The sequence below is a fragment of the Harpegnathos saltator genome, unplaced genomic scaffold (assembly GCF_003227715.2).
Source record: "Harpegnathos saltator strain DR-91 unplaced genomic scaffold, Hsal_v8.6 scaffold25, whole genome shotgun sequence".
Classification (NCBI taxonomy): domain Eukaryota; kingdom Metazoa; phylum Arthropoda; class Insecta; order Hymenoptera; family Formicidae; genus Harpegnathos; species Harpegnathos saltator.
Genome location: NW_020230039.1, coordinates 732310 through 756225, shown reverse-complemented (window position 1 = coordinate 756225; position 23916 = coordinate 732310). Strand labels below are relative to the sequence as shown.

Genomic DNA, 23916 nt, shown 5'->3' with positions numbered 1-23916 from the left:
TTCTGGAGGCTGTATTCCGAGAACTAATTTTTCGCGGGCATATATTTACCAAGACTCTTTTATTTATTATTTTACGCAAAATTTATTCTGCGAGCTTGTATCAGTGAAATTCAGATATATTCTATATATACTTTAATTATTAATTGCATAGTATTAAAGTATAAGTTTTATTAGGAGTTTGAATTAATTCTGGTCTTATTTTGTCAACTTTTTATCTTTATTTTAAAGAAATGGTTAAATTTACATCAATCAAAATATTTTCCGTCGTTAACTATGACTTTTTCCCATCTTTCTGGCAACATAGCGATTCCGCGACGATAGAACAATCTGTCTTTCGAAACAATCCAATTAGACACCCATTTTTGCACATTCCTGAAATTATTGATCTGCCAATCTGTATGTATCTGCCAAAGCGTGTTGTATCGATTGGAACAGATGGTAAACAGATGCTAGGTCTGGAGAATACGCTGGGTACGGAAGGATTTCTCATTCGAGCTCTAACAATGTTTGTTTAACGATTGAAGCAACATGTGGGCGAGTATTATCGTGCAAAAGAATCACTTTGCATCTATTGCTCGCTATCGCTGGCCTTTTTTACATCAATTCACTAATCAATTTGTTCAATTGTTGCTGGTATCGCTTATCCATAACTGTTTCATTCGGTTTTAGAAGCTCATAGTACACCATACTTTCCATATCCTATCAAATACAGAGCATTGCTTTGTGACCATAAATGTTTCGCTTTAGTGTCGATGTTGATGCTTTTTCTGGATCAACCCATGATTTTCTTGCTTTGAATTATCAAAATAAATCCACTTTTCATCTGCAGTTACAATTCGTCACAAAAAATTGTGGCGATAATCCTTTTCTGTCTGGCAAACAAAAACATGGCGATATTCAAACGATTTGCAATGGCACTTTCACTCAATTCATGTGGAATCCATTTGCTTTCCTTTTGAATTTTTTCCATGGCGTGTAAGCGTTTAGAAATTCTTGATTTATCAATGTTAAGTTGTTCAGCTAATTGTTTTTCCATTTGAGCAGTGTTTTCATTCAATAATGCTTGCAATTCAGAATCTTCGAATTTTTTTAGTTGACTAGTACTTTTGAATCGTTGAAACCAAAATTTACAGTTGGAATATGATGGAGCTTGATCACCATAAATTGTAACGAGCATTTCATGAGCATCAGTTATCGATTTTTCAAATCAAAGAAAAAAGTAATGAACGTCGAAAATGCAATTTTGTACGATCCATTTTAGACGCGTATAAACAATGAAATTATCAGTAACATTAGCGCGTAAACTGTCACATGTCATAGAGAAATGTCAAATCTTTCAGTGTTGCCATATTTCAACATTCGTACTAACTATTAACTTGTTACTAAAACCATCTATTGCTAGGGATCAGAACTAATTCAAGCTCCTAATATAATATAAATTTTCAATGATAAAAAAGTAATAAAAGATAATAAATTTTTCTTTTGAATACATGATAACATGAGCTTCTCTAAGATTTACAAATATATCTGAGACTGTTATTAAAAAAATAAACAAAGAAAGTGAATAATCGCTTTTCCTAGCACATAGTAGAAAGATATTTTTCTCTCAATTTATGCGCAATTTATTACGCAATCGCTATACAATTTATTTTATTATCCTATTTTGTAAGAAATATAAGCCTCGTGCAATCGAACGTTACACATCCAGAATGAACATTCCAGCATGAACATTTAGCCATCGTTCAAGCTTGAAACGGAAAATTGACAAAGATCGCTCGAACGAGTAGATGAGAATGGTAAGAATGATTACTCGCGCGATTCGTGTTATCTGGCACCGACGTGATCAAACATGAATTCCGTCGGGTAAAGATGATAGATTATGATTATTTGCCGTTTAAATTGCCAGGCGTAATCATTTACTTGCCTACCTGCGTTATCATAGATCATCGCCGGACATCGGGTGGGATGTAATAACACGCGAATACACGCACAACACCCTCGCGTGCGCTGACTCACGCGAGAAGATACAGGGTGTCCCAGGACCATCTCCAAACTCTTTCAGTCCTGGACTTCTTCGATCGAGTCGAAGTCTCCGCGTTCGTGATGAACGCGCAATTCAATGTCCAATCAATCAGGAACGAAACGTCCTGTCTTTCATTCCAAAAGATTCACTGATGGAAGAAACGCAATAATAATTTCTGAACATTGTGTATAAAACAACCTTGAATTCTCGAAACAGATGTCAGCCCTCGGAGACACATTGTGGGGCGGTACGCCGGCTTGCGGCTTGACGAATAGTACCGCAAACACGAGCAAATTTTGTCGACGACATTCATAATTGATGTGAGTAGAAAATGGGGTGGCCTTCTGAGCTATTTAGCGCGCAGCGAGCAACACTGGATAATTTAGTGTTAACGAACGATCGTCGTTTAGCGGAGTAATTATGACGGGCATTAGGAACGGAAGATTTGTTATCGCATTCAAGATGAGCTCGACCGAGCGCGAAAACGAGGTTTCTTCGACAAGGGGGAGCTAAGAAAATATTTGCCTTGACACTTCTCCTAGCGTAGACACGCGTTGCGTCAAAGAGAAGAATTATTTAAAGATAGAGTAAAACGAAGAAGGGACGGAAAAAGAGTGAGTGAAAGGGGAGGGGGAAAAAGAGAGGCTCCAGAAATTTTTCTTCTTCCGGGAGCAGCCCGAGTTACTCTTGTATAATCTCGGGATTTCAGAGTGACTCGCTTGTTTGACGGGTAAATGTTAGTCCGACACTGAGACTAATGCAGCCGTATTATGACGGACACAATCAACACGATGGCTCTGTTTGCAAATAACGGGAGAAAAACTTGGCCGGAGGAATGAAAATAATTCGAACTGGGAATCTACAACTCCGTCGAGGTTGACGTAACCAACGTGCCGGGCGAAGCTGTGCTGTGCGGAGAATGAGGGACTGGAAACGAACTATTTATTACAGAGAAACAACGACCGTTGAAACGGTTTTGCAGACTGAAAAAGACGAGAGGATGAAACTAATGAGACTAACAACCGCGCGCCATAACCGTGCAAACAACGAAACTTTTGCTCAAGATAACGTTTAGATAAAGAAATGCGCGCGACTGGCGACGATAACGAAATCGTAGGATAAAAATCCAAAATAAAAGAAATAAAAGAGAGAGAGAGAGAGAGAGAGAGAGAGAGAGAGAGAGGGAGAAAACGACAGAGAAATATCTCGGGCAGAGGCGAAAAGAGAGAATTGAGAGTCGTTTCGACGTTGTCGAAATTTTTCGCGAACCGCCGCGCCTCGATTACGCACAAAATTTCGACCCGATCGTTGCGCGATTTGCACGCGAATACGCGTGCAGCGGGTCGGCGAATTCCGGGTGAGAAATTTCGTGGGCAGTTGTGTGCACTCCCACGTGTGTCCCGTATGAACGTGTCACGAGTACGCCGGCGTTTCGTATATTTCTAACTGTCCCGCAACGAGCGGAGAAACAACGGTCAAAAATACGAAATATTTAGGGATTACCGTTCGCGACGGAATTATATAAGAGGATAATATCTTTTCGCGAGTGCGTCTCGTTTGTTAATGAGAAGCGAAATTTTTGCTACGAAATAATGATCGAGAGAAAAAAGGAGAGAGGGAGCATCAAATCAGCAACAAATGCGAATGTATCGCGATTCTCCCGTACTTCAATCACTCTGACGTTCTTCCAATCAATCCTGTCGAAAAAGAATCACGGTTACTGTTAACATAATATTTCGCGCGGGGATCATCGGGATACAAACAATCGCGCTACAGCCACGTAATCGATCGGCTCACAAGCTGTGGTCCGCACGGCCGCAGCGTGTGTGTGTATGTATGCGATGTACGCGCAAAATGAAAAGCTATGATGTTTAAGCGAAACTAATATTAGAACGATTGCTGCCGCGCAGTTAATAGAACGTCGGTTCCATCCCCCGGATAATGAAGCGCAGCTAGAGCGAAGCGCCAACAGTGTGACGTCGATTGCATCATCGGGATTGTTCGGACGAGAAATTGCCATCGTGAATTCGCCAAACATTCATTTAATCCAAATGAGTATAATGTTCCCCGAAACAGTGGCGTCTTTCATACAGCATACAGCCGCGCGAAACGGAGCTTAGCAATGCCCGGCAAATTCCTGAAGAAATCCGGAACGATCCGCGAGCGCTCGAAAAACGCACATCCGCACATCGGAGAATTGTAGACACGTGTTTAAAAAAAATAAAAGTAAAACCAAATAAAGAAGAACAGCCATATATTCATGGGATAAACGGTGATTTCCGTTATTAATCTACCCCCTATCCTTCCTCTCTCTCTCACCCTCTATCTCTCTCGATAAGCCAGCCATTCGTTTTCCGAAGAAAACTCATTTCGCCAGTATTGAAACAGTCATACGAAAACCAATGCGCGCACGTCGGGCGAATATTGCGCCTCTAATTAACCGAAATTTTGTCAGGCCGGGGTTCGAGAGATCGGGATCGAATAGCCGAAACGTCGATGGCTTTCGACGGCGTAACGTTGCCTGAACGAATCGCCGAGTTCTGATTTCTCTCGTTCGAATTATACTGGGGATGCAATCAAAACCGGCGCTCTCGCGACCCCCGGAGGCATCTTCATTATTCGCGGACATTGAAGCCGTGATGGAGGCGGAGAGAAAGAGAGAGAGAGAGAGAGAGAGAGAGAGAGAGAGAGAGAGAGAGAGAGAGAGAGGGGAGAGTAGGGGCAGCATTCCTCTCTGTCCGTGTCGACGCTGTTTGCGCAACAATCACACTAACCGAATTATCCTGATCACATCGGGCACACGTTCAAACATGTGCGCCTCTACCCCTCAACCCTTTTCGCCACTCCTTCTACCTTCGCATTCCCTTATCCTACATGTAATTGATTGGATTTTATTTACACGGATCCACCAATGGTGATAAAAAGTAGAGACGGCGGAGGAGGAAGGGAAAAGAGTGATAAGGCGTGCTCGACCTCCTTCCGTCCTTTCGAGGGGTACCTTCAAGAGGGGTGCTTCAGTACGCCTTCGACCGCGAGGGGTGACCATAAGGATGTGTTCATCCTGTCGGTGTTAAGTGCCCGGGACTCAGCTGTGGCGGCAGAACGAGGGTGAGCGAGGAGATTGTTTCGTCTTAGGGGTGTATTTCTCCCCTCTTGATTTACCGATTTATTTATCCCGGGCGCGAGATTCCCCGCGACCGGTGTCAGTCTGGAGGATCTTTTAATTTCGATTTGATCCTCGGAGATCGCACGCCGATTTCTCTTTTCCCTTCTTTTTCGTCACGCTCCCCGAACCGCCATTTCAAACATGAAGCCGAATCGCTGGCAGTTGAAGAAGTTGACGAAAGTCGCGAAGCGAGCGACCATGCGAGTCGATCCACACAAGAATCGCGGCCACGGCAGGAGATTCAGGACGATCCTACACGCGTTAAATTACTATTGCACGCACACGACCTTTCACGGCTTGCGATACGTCGTCGACCCTGATTTGCACGTCGTCGAACGACTGCTGTGGCTCATCCTGTTCGCTGTGTCCTCTATCGTCGCCAGCAAGGTGATCTACTCGTTGGGGTTCCGATATCAGGTAATAACCGTAAATTAAGGACTATAGTAATGTATCTATAATGTATCAAAGTGAGCCTTCAAAGAGATGAATAGATGCTGATGAAACTGCTATCCAATTCAGCAATGAAGCTTGAAATGAGACGTGTTACTGACAAAAATGGTAATTTACCTATTTCCTTAAGGACTTAGGGCGGATTCACACTTCGGCAAAAAAAGCAGAAAACGGAAAGGCAGCATTCAGTCGGAAGTCGCGCTGATAGTCTATCTCTCTCTCTTGGGAGAGAGAAAGAAGAAAGAAACAGATTATCAGTGTGACTTCTGACTGGATGCTGCTTTCTGCTTTTCTGTCAAGGTGTGAATTATCCCTTGGAATATTTACGAAGCTCGCAAACGGCCAAGCATCTTGATCGATTCAACCTATGTATGTACAAAGTGTTTCTTAAGCATTGTCCAATATTTTAAGAGCTGATTTTTAAGATTATTCCATGAAGAAAAGTTCGTATGAATACATGATATCAAAGGCTTCATTTTACAGAGATATAGGATGTTAAAAAATTCTATAGAATTCTATAGAATTATCGCTTTCTCTCAATTTCAAGCTTTTAAGTAAAAAGAGGTTTCATTTTCAAATTCGGTTCAATCAATAGGTAGGAAATATCTACTTTTACCTATCATTTTTGACTGATATTCGCCGTTTTGTAAAAAATTAATGACGTAGAGATGGGGCTTGGGTAATACATTACTGCCCCTTTATACGCCAGAATAGAACTAAATTTTTCTTACAAAATTTTATTATTTTTTTAAGTACATGCAGAAAAGTATTGTTAGTAGGTCTCGATAAAGCTATTAGTTGAGGGAATATGTGCATTCAAAGTTCGAAACTCCTTTCCTGCGCCATTGACTTCTGCAAAATGGCGACTATAACAAAAAATAGAAATAATAGCTTACCTACAGTGGCGTGCAAAAGTTTCGAGCCATAGTATCTTTTTAAGATACATGACAATATATTGATTTGCTCTAAAAATTAATTATATAGAATAGTTGACATAACATTCTTACAAATAATAGTACAGTTACAAAATTTTGAAATTATATAGTTTCTAATTATTTAGTCATATAATATTTACATGTGTTCAAAAGTATTGAGCCGTATTCTTGTTGTGACTTTATGAGCCCGGTTTGTTTACGTTTCTTATGAAACTCCTTCGTAAATATTTACTTTAACTAAGGTTCAGTCTATTGTCTACCGCAATGCCGAAACATACAAGCCTTCAGTTATGCAAAGCCGTGATTAATCTTTCTCAGCAAGGAAAGGTTTCTCACGACATTGCTAATTGCTTATTAATTGATAAAAGTACTGTAAATAGGATTATTGCTAAATATAAATTGACGAACTCTCTAGCTGATAAATCACGAAACGGTAGACCTCGCAAAATTACAAAGCATGTCGACAAAATGATTAAAAGAAAGTCGATAGCAGATGTTAGAAAAACTGCCATGGATATTTCTTGAGAACTACGAGAAGAAAATCTTGCAGATATTAGTCGAAGTACAATGTCTCGATGTCTAAAGGAAGTAGGATTTTTAGGACGTGCTGGTGTAAAAAAAACCATTAATTAGTGCAAAAAATAAGAAAGCTCGATTAGATTTTGCAAAGAGATTTGAACATTAGACTGAAGTTGATTGGCGAAAAGTACTTTTCTCTGACGAGTCAAAATTTCAGTTATTCGGAAGTGACGGTAGAAAGTATATACGACGTCCAACAGGCATAAGATATAACTTAAGATATCAAATTCCTACTGTAAAACATGGTGGAGATAACGTGATGGTTTGGGGATCATTTTCTTATAATGGAGTCCATTGGTTGAGATCACGGGTACTATGGGCGCTATAATGTATCAAGATATATTGACACAGCATATGCTGCCATATGCAACTCGAAACATGCCACGTAGTTGGATATTCCAACAAGATAACGATCCCAAACATTCATCAAAACTAATAAAAGAATTTTTCATCGTGAAAAAAATGCGAGTTCTTGACTGGCCCTCGCAATCGCCGTAAACTTGAATCCTGTTGAGCATTTGTGGCAAGAATTCAAACTACGTACAGGAAATAAGTACCACTCCAATAAAGCTAAATTGTGGCAAGATTTGCAAACTCAATAGCAAAATTTACCTCAAGATCGCATTTCTAATTTAATAGCATCAATGCCTTGCCGTTGTGCTGCAGTGATTGTTTCTAAAGGCATGGCAACAAAGCATTAAGTTTAAAAAACGTTGACAACATTTTCTGTTATTATTTTTCAATAATATATTTTTCTTATGCATAAGAAAACTCTTTGGCGCAATACTTTTGCACTGTTTGTAATAAGACATTGTGTAAAAATAAAGTATTTAGAATTATTAAGAGTTTGTAAAGTTTATATAATTGTAGGACAAATAAATACATTTTGTTTATATACATGTGTAAAGTTTTTAGCGCTCATTATGAAATGAATATATAATAATAATTGTGTGGCTCAAAAGTTTTGCACGCCACTGTATATCTATTGGCATTTACCAAGTTTAAAATAGAAACTTCTTTTTGTTCAAGAGTTATTCAGATAAAAATGATAATATTGTAGAATTTTTAATAACCTTTATTTCTGAAAGAAGACCTTTATGATCACACTTTTATATAATATTTCCTTCATATAGTAAAATAATCTCAAAAATCAATTTCTAAATTATGGAAGAGTACTTAAAAAACATTTTGCGGACACTTTCGCTTTCGTAGGATTTCAACTACCTGCTGATATTAGGTACCACTCGGTACAATTATCTGCTGATATTAGGTACCACTCGGTGATATCGAGTTTCGATGATATCGCGGTAGAACAATGGGCTTTCTCGTAGGGTTTTATGATATCGGTAACGTGACCACCGCATAAATTTGTTTAGGCCGCACCAACGTCGATCGGCATCGACTCGATGCATTACAAGATCTCCAGCTTGCCCTTTCCGAGCGTAACCCTGTGCCCGAACGACCGCGTAGACTGGAACCGGGCCCTCGAGCTCGAACGGAGGATCTTCTCTAATGATACGGACAAGGCGAGTCTCGAAACTTTTCGAAAGATACTCGGGAGGCTCTCCATGATGAGCTTCGGGGATTTCGACGAGCTGGATTTTCTGAAGAACCAAAGTCAAAGTATTCACGGTCTCTCGGGTAGGACAGCCTGTTTCTTGACTTCTATATAGACTCACATGTGAACGTGGGCGACCTATAATGTTCTTCTTCTACTTCAGCCGATTTTACTCTTTTGACGTTTTGCTATTCGGCAACGTCGACGCATATACGTTTAGAACGCACAAAACGTAATATCAGTAATTAATATTATGGTCTACCTAATCTAACTCTATCTATATCTACTACTTAATCATCGGTAATATACAGGCTTTGCTAACGAAAAAACTTTCCACGTCAATTATTCTATAACCAATTGATTTTTTCGATTGATTTGTCAAAAATGTCGATACACGTCAATATTGTTTCCAAGAGGACTGTATATTGTGATAAATTTAATTATATTACTTCATCCCCTTAATCCTAAAACACACATCTAGGGTCTCCTAGACTTTGTAAAAATCGAATTTTTATCAAATGCTTTATTTTCGATAGTTATCTTTCACTTCATAACTTAACAGAATAAAACTTCTCGCTATTATAATCTATTTAAACATACTTCCAAATTTCAACATACTTCTATTTAAGCATACTCTTAAATTTCAGAGCTTCGAAAAAAAACAGGATCCAAAAATATTAAGCTGAATATTAAGCGAAATTACAGCCTATCAAAGTTATAAAGATTTCTCAAACCTATAGTGTGTGTTTCTGTGATTATCCGGAAGATATTCTAGGGTTAATAAGGTTAATAGTTATTCCCCAAAAAATCTTAAATAGCAATAAAAGTCAAGTCAGAGTAATATATCATTTCAAAAGTATTTTAATTCTCTTCACAACGATGTTTATTTCTGTTTTTAATTTTAATAAATATTTGTGAAAACTCGCATTTAGAAATTTGAGTGATTCGGGTAAGTAAAGGATTCTAAAACTGTTATTGTTTCGTCAATAGCGAAAGTCACGCTCAGGTCGACCGAAAGATGGTTAATTTGGAAGTACGGTAAATCATATCAGTTATGATCTCTTGATCAAGCTGAACGTGATTTTCGCTATTGACTAAATAATAACAATTCTAGTAAAATCTTTTACTTACCCAAATTTCCAAATGCGATTTTTCAAAAAATATTCATTCAAATTTAAAAAATAGACACCACTGTGTGTGTAAAGCGAATTAAAATACTTTTAAAATGATATATTCTTTAACTTCTATTGCTATTTAAAAATTTATTTGTTAAGGGATAGCTACCCTAATTAAAGGAATGAAGTGATACAGTTAAATTTATCATAATCATACAGCTTCCTTGAAAATAATATGTATATCGGCAATTTTGACAAAAATCAATTAATTACAAAATTAATGGTGGAGGGTTTGTTGGCGGACCATCCTATATATGCATATGTGTATGTGTCAATATAATATTGGTATTAATATCATATGGTATTAGTTTAGTATAATTTATAATATAAATTTTGGCAACGTCGTTGAAATCGGTATCGTCACTCCCCCCCTCGCCACTTGAAACCCTTTCATAATCACGTGCGTGTTGTCTAGAAATAACGAGGGATTACGATCACAGGCATCAACATGACCGAAGTGTTGTACGAGACGATGCCACGCTGTGACGAGCTTATGTCCAACTGCTGGTGGCGCAACGGCAATCGCGACTGTTGCGAAATCTTCGAAGTGCAGCGCACCGAGTACGGATTTTGCTACTCGTTCAATTCGGAACTGGCGGAACCTCTCTCATCACAGACTCAACACACCGGTCGCCGTCCGGAGTCGCGGCCACGAAGAGCGTCCGGCTACGGTGAGTGGAGCGGCGTCAAGGTTACGATGCATCTGGGAAACATAACGAAGCCACCAGATTCCGGTAAGTAACGGGACACTGCGGAAGGGGACAGTGGTTATCGACTTCGACGCAATATTCTACGTGGCTGGGCGCACGGCTTCCGATCTTCCGACGTTACGCGCAGAAGTACCGAAGAACGTTTGCTTGAGATCGTGCGGGTTGAGCGTGAAGAAAGATTGGCTTTGTCGATATTTGTCTCAAAAAAACTCAAAAAGAGTCTGATCGTCTTAAATAAATTGTCCGGTAAATTCAGCGCGCTCGCAATTCCCTTAGGAAAAATTACTTTAAATTTTCAAATTACTTATAGTTAACTGTACGAAATTTATAATTAACTATAAGTAACTTTAGGTAACTATAAGTAACTTTAAGTTAATTGGAACATCTTAAGTAATTTTTCCTAAGGGTTGATCGCTGATTTGCTTTCCAGTCATGAGTCTGAATATCACCTCTACGTCGTATCATGTTGAAAAATCCACGGCTTCATCGGCGAATTAACCCTTTGAAGCCTTTTGATTTTTATATTTCTCTGTTCAATGGTTTTTCATCAAAATTTGTATATAATGGTTTTTGGTGTCTCTGATTATAAATCCGCTAGAATTTCGAAATTTACGATGGCGGATCCAATATGGCGAACCAAATTTTAAAAAGTTTTCGATTTCCATGAAAATTCGTACATAGGAGGTTTTGGGATCGCTGATTACGGATTCGCTATCGTCTGTACAAAAGGGAGAAGCTTTGTGGCCACTCAAAACAAAAATAAAAAGTCCAGAAAAATGAAATAAGACAAAACAAAAAATTATGAAAGCATTAAAATCAAAAAAATAAAAAGAAGAAGCGAAAAGGACAACGACAAAAAAGAAAACAAATAGCAAAAGGATAAAAGATAACAGAAACTAAAAAACAATCATAACCGGAGAAACAGAAACAAAATAAAAAATAAAACAAAAATAAAAGTTTTCATAAATAAAAATAAACATTATTTTAGATTTTTTTAATTTCCGGCATTGAATATTATTTATCAGATTTCATAGATTGACAAAACTGCTCCAATTCTGACAGCAGATTCATAATATCCAGAAAATTTCTACATACCAATTTTCATGAAAATCAAAAATTTTTTTAAATTTTTGTTCCGCCATATTGGATCCGCCAACTCGAATTTTGAAATTCCGACAGCGAATTCATTATCAGCGGCCCCAAAACTTCTATATACCAATTTTCATGGAAATCAAAATTTTTTAAATTTTGGTCTGCCATAATGGATCCGCCATTATGAATTTCGGAATTCCGTCAGCAGATTCATAATCAGCGACTCTAAAAATCTTAAATGCAAAACCTTAAATGCAAATTTTCGTGAAAGACTTGATTAAAAAAATGAATCTTCAAAGTTTTAAAAGGTGTTGCATATATGCAATACTATGCTGCAAAAGGTTAAAAAACTTGAATGGAAAAGTTACCTCGACGCGACAGCGAATCCTGTTGCTGTAATTAATGCTGGACATTAATCGATTTGATTGATCCACCAAATAATCAAAATCAATAATGATCAATAATGATCAATAATAATCATATATATTATCATGTAATTATACACATATGTTGCGTACATATATATACATACATATACATACATACAAAATATTATAATAGAATCATGAAGAGCTCTCTTCTGATAAAATCGATCGATGAAATTAATTATTAGTCAGTTTATATTTAATAAAATCAAAGTAATCGATTATAAAACAATTATTGTATGTGATCATGATTTATTTGTGAATTTTAATTATTTTAATCAACCAGAATTTTTTGATCGATTAATACCTGACTAACGTTGATTAGGAGACCGGAGATTTTTCGTAACGCAATATGAGAAACGTATTAACAAATAGCTCGTGGAACATTGAGCACGATTGCGCGAGTAATTCGATTCATGCTTGGTTTGATCATTAACATTTGTTGTACGTTCGTGAGGCTTCTCAATAATTTGCAACCGCAATAACGTTTCAGACCAAAGCGTGTTTATAATATTGATTAAGGGATGTAATCAAATTATTTGAACAAACATTTAGTATAAATCCGAGCCGGAGCAGAAATGGTGAGGGCCAACATAATGGCGAGCAGAACGTAAACTCGAGTAAACTGTGGCGCATTAATAACTAATATTATTTCTGCCGAGATCCGCGCTAAATGACAAAGTGTACACAAACGACACATTGTTACTAATCCGCGCGTTATGCAAACGCGTCGCAGAATCTCGCAAATACAATTTTAATATCCTCGCGAAACCCGCCGTCCACTATGACGCATTTTGAATAGAACGCGCATCTCCCCCGTTCTACCGTAATGTCGCTCCTTTATTACTCTCACGCGCGCGCGCGAAATGGGAGGGGATTTATCGTAAACTGCAAAATCGATGTATCGGCGCCGTATTGCGAGGCAGTTATTGAAATGTCGCGTCCAAAGACCTCTTCCGTATTCTAAGCCGCTCTGATCGTAGTCAGCGACGAAAGTGGAAGAAAAGGAAAAAAATGCGGATAATTTTTTACTGCAGACTCGACGATCGCTCACGCAGGTAACGAGGAAAGCTCGAAAGGACGAATTATAAGAAGAATGTCTCTTTTTCCATTCTCCGTCTTCTTTAACAAAAGTTATCGTGCAAAAGATTGTGATAAGAGTATAAAACCCTCAATCAGTGCAGTTGAGTAGATTAGTAGATTACTCCTGTACAAGGACAAAATAGGCAAATAGACAAATAAGTGGACAGCGAATGAAAATAGAAACAGACTCTACATACAGAATGTTTCAGAAATAAGTGGTCAAACTTTAAATGTATATTCTACTTATTGTAAAGATGGAAAAGTGTATATATATGTATATAAGCAGTTATATAAGCAGCATATGATTATAATATAAGATCATATGGATAGAAACGTTTCTTTTCCAAGTTATAAGCTATAACTTTTTATTTACGACGGACTTTAGTAAGAATATAGAATAAGTTGTTATCTTGACACTATCTAAAACGCTTAGTAAAGACTGATTCCAATATTCCAATATTCCAAACAGACTTATATATCAACTTATTTACTTCTAATAGAGAAGGTGAATAAAGGATAATGCATGACACATCGATGCAAAATATGTTGTCTATTGTAAATACAAAGCGTTTATAACCTGGAAAAGTATATTATTTTTTCTTATCTTTACAGTGAATAGAGCTAGCTTTTGAAGTTTGGCCACATATTTCTGAAACATCCAGTATAATGAATACTCCAAGTAATGATGAGAAATGTTTAGTCCACAAGATTTGATAAAAAATTAATTGCAAAAAGACATTAATTATTATTAGAATTAAGCGAAAAACAATTTCTATGTATATGCTGACATATAGAATAGCCCATGTAAAGCTTAACAATTAAGTTACCAGAGTTACCAGTTCTAAAAGAGTTTTGTTAACATATATGATGATACTTTTTGTACAAATAAATCCTTTGAATCATGGAATAAGCATATATATATATATGTATATATATATATATATATATATATGTATTTTTTATCCCAATAAGTAATACGAAAAAAGTTAGACCAATAGCGATGTCATGTTTACTAAAGTTTACTTATTTGAAATTTTGAAGTTATCTCCGCTTTGCTTTTAAAGGGGAACGAGGGTAAGTCTTGACACCGATTTAAAGATCCCTAGGGTCCGTGAAGAACGGCTAAAATTAATCGTGTGCTATTTGGGATATTAAGCTGTTAAGCCTTATATGAGCTACCCGATATATACATTGTTTTTATAATAATAATTGAATTTATTATAATAATTAAAATCCGTCTCTACTAACTCTCATCTTCTTTATACCCGAAATTCGAATAAAGCAATTCGTTAACTCAAACATTAACAATTCGACCCTGAACGAGTGAATCTTATAAAAGTTTCCCAGAGGACGTGCGAGATGCAACAGTCATACAAATGTGCTTATGTATGTGTCGCAGTCGAGATCGACGGCATCGTGGTGATGATAAACTGGCCACACGTTTGGCCCAACAGCGGCACGATGATCCCATCTGGTTCGTTGGTTAGCCTGTCTGTGGACTGCATCTCCGGCTTCGCCACTCAGGGCGTGCTCGAGCTGGACGAAAGTAGGACGCCCTGCAAGTACGATGAAACCGGCATATACAACCAGGAGACCTGTCTGTCGCACTGCAAACGCACCTACGTCATTAAGCATTGCGGTTGCAACCCGTCATTCCTGTTCCCTTTAAGTACGACTTCATATCTCGGAAATCGACGTCAACATCGACTATGACAACGATGGCGACATCATTAACGTTTCGTTACGTTTCAGCCTCGGAGCGCGACTGCAACGTCGAGGATTTCATCTGTCTGGCCGATTTCAATGGTAAGTAAACGTCTCTATCGGATGAACCGTCTTGTACATCTCTCAAATGCGCACGTATATATCGCGCGCGAATCTATCTTTCTTCTTTTCTTCTTTTACTTTTTCTCCTCTGAACGCGTGTCGATGCGACAAGACCTGTTCAACGACTACATCGTCCACTCAGAAGAAGAGATCCCCGAGGACAGTAACGCCATGATCTGCGACTGCCCGCCGGAATGCGACTACTACATCTACAACAGCCGGTACTCTAACGTGCCCATACATGCCGTAAATGGCGTAATGCTGGACGTGCATTTCATCGGACAAACTACCTTCCGCTATAAGACGGACATCGTTATCACACAATTGGACCTTCTTGGTATATTACTCTGCATGCTTTAAAACTGCATTTGTAACGCACTTTTATGTTCTTTCTTTACCGTGTTCACCTCTATGCTCTTACTATACTTACGAGAGATGAAAATTGAATTTCCAAATCGAGCACATGTCTCATACGATATTTTATGTACTTTCTCTCCAAATTAAATTAACCTAACCCAGCCTATATCACTGTGAGTAATAAAAGTTAGGTTAGGTTAGATTAAGTTAAATTAGATTAGGTTGCATTAGTTTGGGGAAGAAAGGGAAGAGACGAGGCTCCTCCCTGCGGGTATATATGTACCCAGATAGCCAAACCTGCGCAAGCAGATTTCGAACAAACCCTGCTATCATAGTTTGATGGCAAATAGGCAACAAATTTAACGCAGAATCTATATATCAAATTATGCTGCCAATCTGCGGTCAAATATGCGCCAGATCCTGCTGTCGGATATTTGACGGCAGATTTGTACCAAAAACCGTGCAAGACTTGCAGTAATTTGATGGCAGATTGGCGGCAGAAACCGAGCAAACTCTGCGCGCAGACTCTACGCGTAGTTTGGCAGCAGGACCTGCGCGGTTTCTGCTGACAATCTGCTCGCACGGCCTGTCATACAGGTCCTGTCGACAAAACACGAGCCTAATGAGGACACAGATGGCTATGGTTTTGATGTGGAGATCTGATCGAAATTGGCGTCAATCTGCGCACATTCTGCTAGCATTTTGCTTACTGGGTACTGTTTTACATACACAAAATATTTAACACTAAATATCTGTTGGTTTTCATCTTTTAATATAATATAAAGTTTTAGTTCATGCAAAAGTGTACACAGTTTTGAGCTGCAAACATTAATTAATCTCAGACACTAATCTTAATTATCCATAACTTTGTAATAAACAAACAATGATAGCTAAACCTATTTGCAAGTTAATCAGACCCTTGGCAGTACACGTCAAATACGTCAAATACGTCATTTAAATCAATAAAGTTGCTGCTAATATTAATATAATTACCGAAAAAATATATTTTCAATCGATTAAATATTTACACATTACACAGGTTGCCAAAAATTAAACAGTTATTTTAATAGTATTCGTATTAGGCATGTGAATTAATTCGATCCATCTGGCGGTCAATTGCTGTACTATGTAATTTTCTAACCTCTAATGTCTGCAAAAGGCTTTATTTTTTAGTTTTGATATCTGGCAATAATATTCAGTTGATAAACATTTGGGTTTGTAACAATAACATCGTATTTATATGATTCGAAAATATCGAAATTCGAGTCAAAAAAGCATCATTTCCAGGAAGTTCTCATTTTCTGTTTTCATTTGAAAAAACAGTCGCTGAATCTCATCGAAAGCTCGTAGAAGCTTATGATGAAAGTGCTCTCACCGATAAATCATGCAGAGAATGGTTTCGACGTTTCAAAAGTGATGATTTCAGTGTCGATGACAAACCTCGTCCAGGTCAGCCGAAGAAGTTCGAGGACGAGGAATTGCAGGCGCAATTGATGAAGATCCGTGTCAATCGCAACATGAACTCGCGCAATTATTGAATGTTGATCGATCAACAATTTCTGTGCGTTTGGGAGCCATGGGAAAGATTTACAAAGAAGGAAGATGGGTACCATACGAAAGAAAGAGACATCGAGAGGCGAAAAGCCATATCTGAAATATTGCTTGCAGGCAAAAAAGAAAAGGTTTTTGCGTCGTATTGTGATTGGAGGCGAAAAGTGGATATATTTCGATAATCCCAAACGAAGGAAATCCATTAGCGACCCAGGAAAACTATCCATATCGATATAAAAGCGGAATATTCACGGTAAGAAAGTGCTCTGTACATGGTGGGACCAGAAGGGTGTAGTGTATCATGAACTATTAAAACAGAGCCAAATCATCACTGCCGAACTTTACCAATAACAATTGATCCATTTAAACAACGCATTGAAGAATAAGCGGCCGGAATATGCAAAGAGACACGACAAAGTGATCTTCCAAGCACGATAACACTCGGCCAGATGTTGGAAAGATTGTGAAGGCCACTTTGGAGGTACTTGGCTGGGACGTTTTACCTCACCCGCCGTATTCACCAGACATTGCTTGATCCGATTATCACTTGTTCAGATCGATAGCACACGGGCTTTCGAACCAGCACTTCAACAATTATGAAGAAATAGAGAAATGGCTCAATGAATGTATCACTTCGAAGGATGAGTCGTTTTTCCGTCACGGAATGCAACAACTGCCAGACAGATGGGAAAAAATAATAGCAAGTGATGGCAAATACTTTGATTAGTGTACTTTTTCATTTTTTTTCATACTAAAGTCTTTTTTGGAAGAAAAAACGGACCGAATTAATTCACATACCTAATAGAACAGAATTTTTTTCGGTGTAGGCAAATCAAAATTATATGCGTATATGATTATATATATGATTATACAGAATGTCCCAAAACAATTTTAGCAGAGTTTATAAGGGCATAGAACAGATTAAGGTGAACAAAAAGTCTCATCTCGTTTTATCATATTCACAGTAATTATCGAGTTATTAATTACAGAAAACTGACGAGTAAGTACGCGCTGAGATGATATTGAACGAACATTGCAGCCGATCGAACCACAACACGGCCCAATCAATCTAGCAACCGGCAGGCGTACGGCGAGACGTAGGAGAGGAGAAATAAGATTAGCACATAGCAGCGCACATTGTTCTTCCCTTCACCGCGCTCCGACAACAGTTGTTAGATCGACTGGGCCACGCTCTTGCCCAAGTGGCTGCAATGTTTCCCCAGTTCTTCACCTCGGCGCGTGCTCACTCCTCAGATTTCTATAATTAATAATTCAATAATTACTGTAAATATCGTAAAACTGGAACCTTTTTATTCGCCTTAAACTGTCCTATGCCCTCACGAGTTCTGTCAAAATTGTTCTGAGATACCCTGTATACAGGTAAAATAATTACACAATTATTTTTTTCTCCGGTTACTGTACGAAAAGTGCAATCATGTTTAACCTCTTCGGTACGAACATCGATTATATAATCTAACCGCTGCAGAGAATGATTGTGTTTTAACATGATTTTGAATTCTTTGGAATATATTTTGGGTAATTTCCAAACGTTTAAGGAATGATGGAAGGATTTGTATAAGAATAAGGAGAACAAGAGAAGACTGATATTATTTTGAAAAAGTAGAAATTATATATCCTACAGTCATATATTATTAAGTTGCTTGCAAAAGATTATATGACATTATAACCATTTATATTTATTATATTTATTATATTTATTTATATTGTTATTAGGTGCTTACAAAAGATCATTATAACCATATTTATTATATTTATTATATTTATTATATAACAGTGAGATGACATATAATATTTTCTAATTATTTTGTTAAGTATTTGCAAAAGATCATATGATATTAAAGCTGTATTTACTTATTAATAACAACGAGATAATGCATAATATTTCAATCAAAGTATTAACCGTTATTATCAATAACCTTCTACAGGGTTTTTCAATTGGTGCGGGTCGATGTTGGCAGCCTGTGGCGGCCATGTTGTTTTGGCGGCGTCTGTCTAACCTGTTGTTTATTATTCAGTCACTGATGCCAAATCACCATGACAAGTTACACGATTGAGCAGCACGTCCAAATGATAAAACTTTATTATCAAAATGAGTGTTCGTTAGTGCAAACGTTGCGCGCGTTGCGCCCATTTTACGGCAGACGCGGTGGTCCTTCAAAGTCGACTCTTCAACGTTTGGTGGCCAAATTCGAGACGACCGGTTTGGTAAACGATCAGCCAACACCCGTACGTCAAAGGAACGCCAGATCGGCCGAGAACATCGCCGCTGTAAGTGAAAGTGTGCAGGAGAACCCGAGGCAGTCAATTCCTCGCCGTGCACAAGAACTCGGCTTTTCGCAGACTTCAACTTGGTCAATTTTGCGTCGGGACTTGGGCCTGTACCCGTACAAGATCTAACTGGCCCAGGAGCTCAAAGTTAATGACCATAGACAACGCCGTTTGTTCGTTGACTGGGTTTCGGAGCATTTGGAAGAGGACCCCAATTTTGGCCGAAAAATCATCTTTAGCGACGAGGCGCATTTTTTGATAAATGGCTATGTTAACAAGCATAATTGCCGTATATGACACGACGCCAATCCACACGAGGTTCAACAGGTAGTAATGCATCCACAAAAAGTTACTGTTTGGTGCGGATTTTGGGCCGGCGGCGTCATTGGTCCGTACTTTTTCGAAAATGACGTTGGTGAGGTCATCACCGTCAATGGCGAGCGCTACAGAACGATGATAACCAATTTCTTTTGGCCCAAATTGAACGATATGGACGTGGACGACATGTGGTTCCAGCAGGACGGCGCTACGTGCCACACATCGGACGCCACGATGGACATTCTGCATGAACGATTTGAGGGTATGGTTATCTCTCGCAGAGGTGACGTGTATTGGCCACCAAGATCGTGCGATTTGACCTCGCTAGACTTTTTCTTGTGGGGTTTCCTGAAGTCGCAGGTCTATGCCAATAAGCCGCAATCGACCGATGTCCTTAAAGTCAACATAACCCAGGCCATCGCTCAAATTCAGTCGGATCTATGCGGCAGAATCATTGAAAATTGGACCACTCGGATCCGTGCCACCGTGAGAAGCCGTGGCGAACATTTGAACGATGTTATATTCCACACATAATGGCATACATGGGCCTTTCAAATAAAAAAAGAATTTAGTTAATACCTCACACACAGCTTGTTTTATTCCATTGCAACATCGACCCGCCCTTATTGGAAAACCCTTTACTATCTTCCGGGTAATAATTTAATCCCGCACCGATAAAATGACTAATCTTTCGAGGCTATCCATTCATCGGTCTACTTTCGTACTTCCTTAGAATTTGAGACAGTATATCAGATAGACAGTGTTGTTGATAATGTCAGTCTGAATAGATAAAAAGCAGATGAGGCAATGTCTGAAAATTACGTTGGATGTAGCAAGACTTCCCAATCTAACTCGAGCAACGTTTCTTTAGTCGTAACATGCGGCTTGGCGTTGCCGTAAAACAGAATGACTCTGCATTGATTTGCGGCTATTTGAGGGCATGTTTTCTTCATGGCTTGGTTCGAACGCCACAATTGTCGACCGTAGCGATCTCCTGCGACTACCCGATAGCAATAGCTCATAGTAAGGCACTCTTTGATCCCACCAAATACACAGGAAAACTTTATGACCATAGATCTTGCGTCTTGTTATGGGTGTCGTTGGTAGTACTTGGCTGGGATCAACTCATAACGTTTGCGTTTAGGATTGTCAAAATAGATTCACTTTTTATCAGTCGTAACCATTCGCCACAAAAAAAACTTTTTCTTTTGTGCCTGACAAACAATGAGAGATAAATGATAAGCTGGTTGTAATCACGTTTTCAGAAAGTTCATGAAAGAACTCCATTCTCCTTTCTTTTGGATCTTTCCCATTACGTTTGAATGACAAGATACTATTGATTTGATACTGTTGAATTCCAAGCTGTCTTACAAATGTTGTTCCATCCTCAATCGAGTTAAATGTGACGTTTCGTTCGCTATAAATTGTCAATTATCAATTTTGATCGAGCTTGATCAATATTTAGAAATTGAAAAACAACTTAAGGAGGAAAATAGTTATTAAGTTGCTGCTATGGCCATCTATTTGTGACTTTACGAACTTTTACAAGCACCTAATATTACACAGAAGAGAGCGAAAACGTTGCGATAATATTGTTAAATCTGAAAAAGAAATGTCGACTGCAATCAACAGACATCAAACATCACAAGCAGAGCATCGACTGTAATCGACAGCTAGTCAGTGCTTATTTTTCTTATTCTTGTTGCTAATAAAGTGATTTATATTTGGAAATAATCTTACATTTTCTATTATTTGTTATATATAAATATATAATATATATATATATATATATAATTACTTTGCCAGAAGACGTAGTACATAAAAAAATGCTCTTGCGTCTATCGCTCGATTTCTGGGTAATTCTACACGGCAAGCAGCTTTCGTATCAAAAAGCATTAAATACGAATTTCAAGCTCAAAGCGCAATTGAATGCGCAAATGATTGCGAATCAGATTAAACGAAACGCGTCGGCTTAATCGCGACCGCGCCTGACTTGAGAAATTTACAGAAGCGAAATGAGAAACAAAAAGCAGTAGGGAGTCAGAAGCGGAAAAATGCTCGTGAATGCTTTATTCAGACGCTCTTTCGGGACTCGCGGAGAACTTTAATTTGCAGCGCCTTAATTATTTCCCTATCTCTATTAGCCGCTCTCTGGTGATTCTTTCGCGTAACTAGTCCCACGAGGGACGGTGTAAGTTGCGAATTCATAGCGCGCTCGTATTTCTTACTCGAGATGTGTGTGCGCGCCGTTTCGTTTACAGCTATCTTGAATATCATTCATGATTCCGCAGCAAGTAACAGTCTTTCTAAAGTCGCAAGAACTACCGGTCGCCGCATTGCGGAAATTAAAAAGGCTAACACGTAAATCACTCTTAACACATTGACTGCCATACAACGCCGATGAATGGCGCTGTAACGTTGTCGTCATGTTTCACTAATTTACATATGAAACATAACTAACTGTGACATATTAAATATATAGCCAACAAAAAGCCAATGAAATGAACTAACAATTATATACATTATATATTGAATTTATTTAACAAATCTTTAGTGACTCAAACCTGAGTTGAGCAGCGTCTAAGCAGTGGCAAACAGAAATCCTTCGTCAAAATATGTTTCAATGCTTCTGTATTGGATTATTTAAATCATCCATCACCGTCGTATCTCAGTCATCTTTATTTAAAAAAATGGACGCAAAATTGACGGACTCTTGTCTGCCACAGTCTAAAAGAATAATAAGAATACGGTCTTAACCAAATCGTCTTCTGCAAGCGTGACTGTTTCTTTTCTCTTATTCTCTTTCTTGCGCGCTGAATGTTCTTTTCTTTCACCGTTTTAATTTTCTCTCACCATTTTCTTTCACCATGTTGATGATTCGACCCGGACAATTTGCATACCTCTTTGCAGTGTCTTTCGGCGGCATAATCGGCTTATTCCTGGGCGGCTCATTGCTCAGCGCTGTCGAACTACTCTACTACGTAATGGTGGCCGCGTTTTCGTCCCTATACTCGCGACAAAGGACCGGAGCGGGTTCTAGGATGCGTACGAGCGCGCCGATCGTCCGCACAACGGTACTGCCCATCCTGGATTACGGCCCGCTAAAGCCGCCAGCGAGGAGAATACCGATTTTCGCGAATTACGGCCTCGCGAAATCGAATTTGAACAGATATTGAGTTACCGCGGAGATAACCGCACCGAGTCTTTCGGTCAGAGGCTTTCTAAGCGCCGGCCGGTCTGAGGGGCGCTTAGAGGGTCTCTATTATGGCCGCTGTGAAATTTGAGAAGGTAAAATATATAAAAGAGAGCACCTCCCCATCTCTCTCCTTTCCTCCGAATCAATACTTGTTATCTATTACGTTAAAATGCGAGTATTTGCGCGCTTGCGCATGTATATGTGTGTGTGTGTGTGTATGTTTATTACATGTGCCTGCATGTAAGTGTTTGCGTCGTTAATAGAATTCTATTCTTGCCGAAATTGAGAAACAGAATGTCGAGTCGCGTGGGGATCAGATAATCACATTTGGCGCGCTAAACGCGCGAACCGGCAGCACTGTCCGTTGGAATAAACGAGTCTCGTTTTTCATAGACATGTTGGTATTGTGTTTTACCGTGAGGCTGTCCTCATAAATCAGCAAGTAGCCACGATATCGATCGGATTTGACAAGGAAATCGAAAATGCCTTGCTCACGAAATCTGGTATCCACCTAGGCATCCATATTCATGTATAAGTGTCCGTGTGGCGGGCAAACTCGTATTTTATTCAGCGTTACATATGATACATACCATTCCATCTTGCCGTTCCGCGGCCGCGTAACGTTTGACTTCAATAATACACGTCCATGCATTTTGCATGCGTTTTGAGCTTCCTTCTTTCTGATTTTCGCCGGGGTGAGTGAGTGGAGAGAAAGAGAGAGAGAGAGAGAGAGAGAGAGAGAGAGAGAGAGAGAGAGAGAGAGAGAGAGAGCCTGAGAGGAGCGTCGAGTCGGACGAGATTCGACGCGACGAATTTGCGCGAATTTGAACGCCAGGCGTCGCGTCGAGCGGACGATGTAAACGACGGGGAGAGAAATTAACGGCGCGCGTTTGACTTTCTTCTCGCAATCGCGCTCGTGCAAAATAGATGAATGTAAAGACGACGACGCGACGACTTTACATCCGAGACATCGACAAAGTTAGCGACCCTACGGCAAATTGGCCAGATAATTTATCGGGAAAGGAGGATAGAACGGGAGGGTGGAGTGGGTGGGGGAGAACTGCGAAAGTGAGACATGCGAGCCCGTACGTGCCCCAGTTGCCGTTATTTCGCACCGCAAAACTGCACGTGACGACAAAATGCGGGTACAAGTGGACAATTCCGCGGCGCTCTGCGTGATCG

General features: G+C 39.0%; 1 protein-coding gene across 1 annotated transcript; it reads left to right on the top strand.

Moving 5' to 3' along the window:
* The first annotated feature begins 5330 nt into the window (after positions 1-5330).
* LOC105186175 (pickpocket protein 19) lies at positions 5331-22714 on the top strand. Its single transcript, XM_025298984.1, has 7 exons — positions 5331-5606; positions 8530-8818; positions 10312-10620; positions 14536-14865; positions 14949-15002; positions 15121-15360; positions 22449-22714. Exons 1-7 carry the CDS (start codon positions 5331-5333, stop codon positions 22712-22714), a joined length of 1764 nt encoding a protein of 587 aa, XP_025154769.1.
* The last annotated feature ends 1202 nt before the right edge of the window (positions 22715-23916 follow it).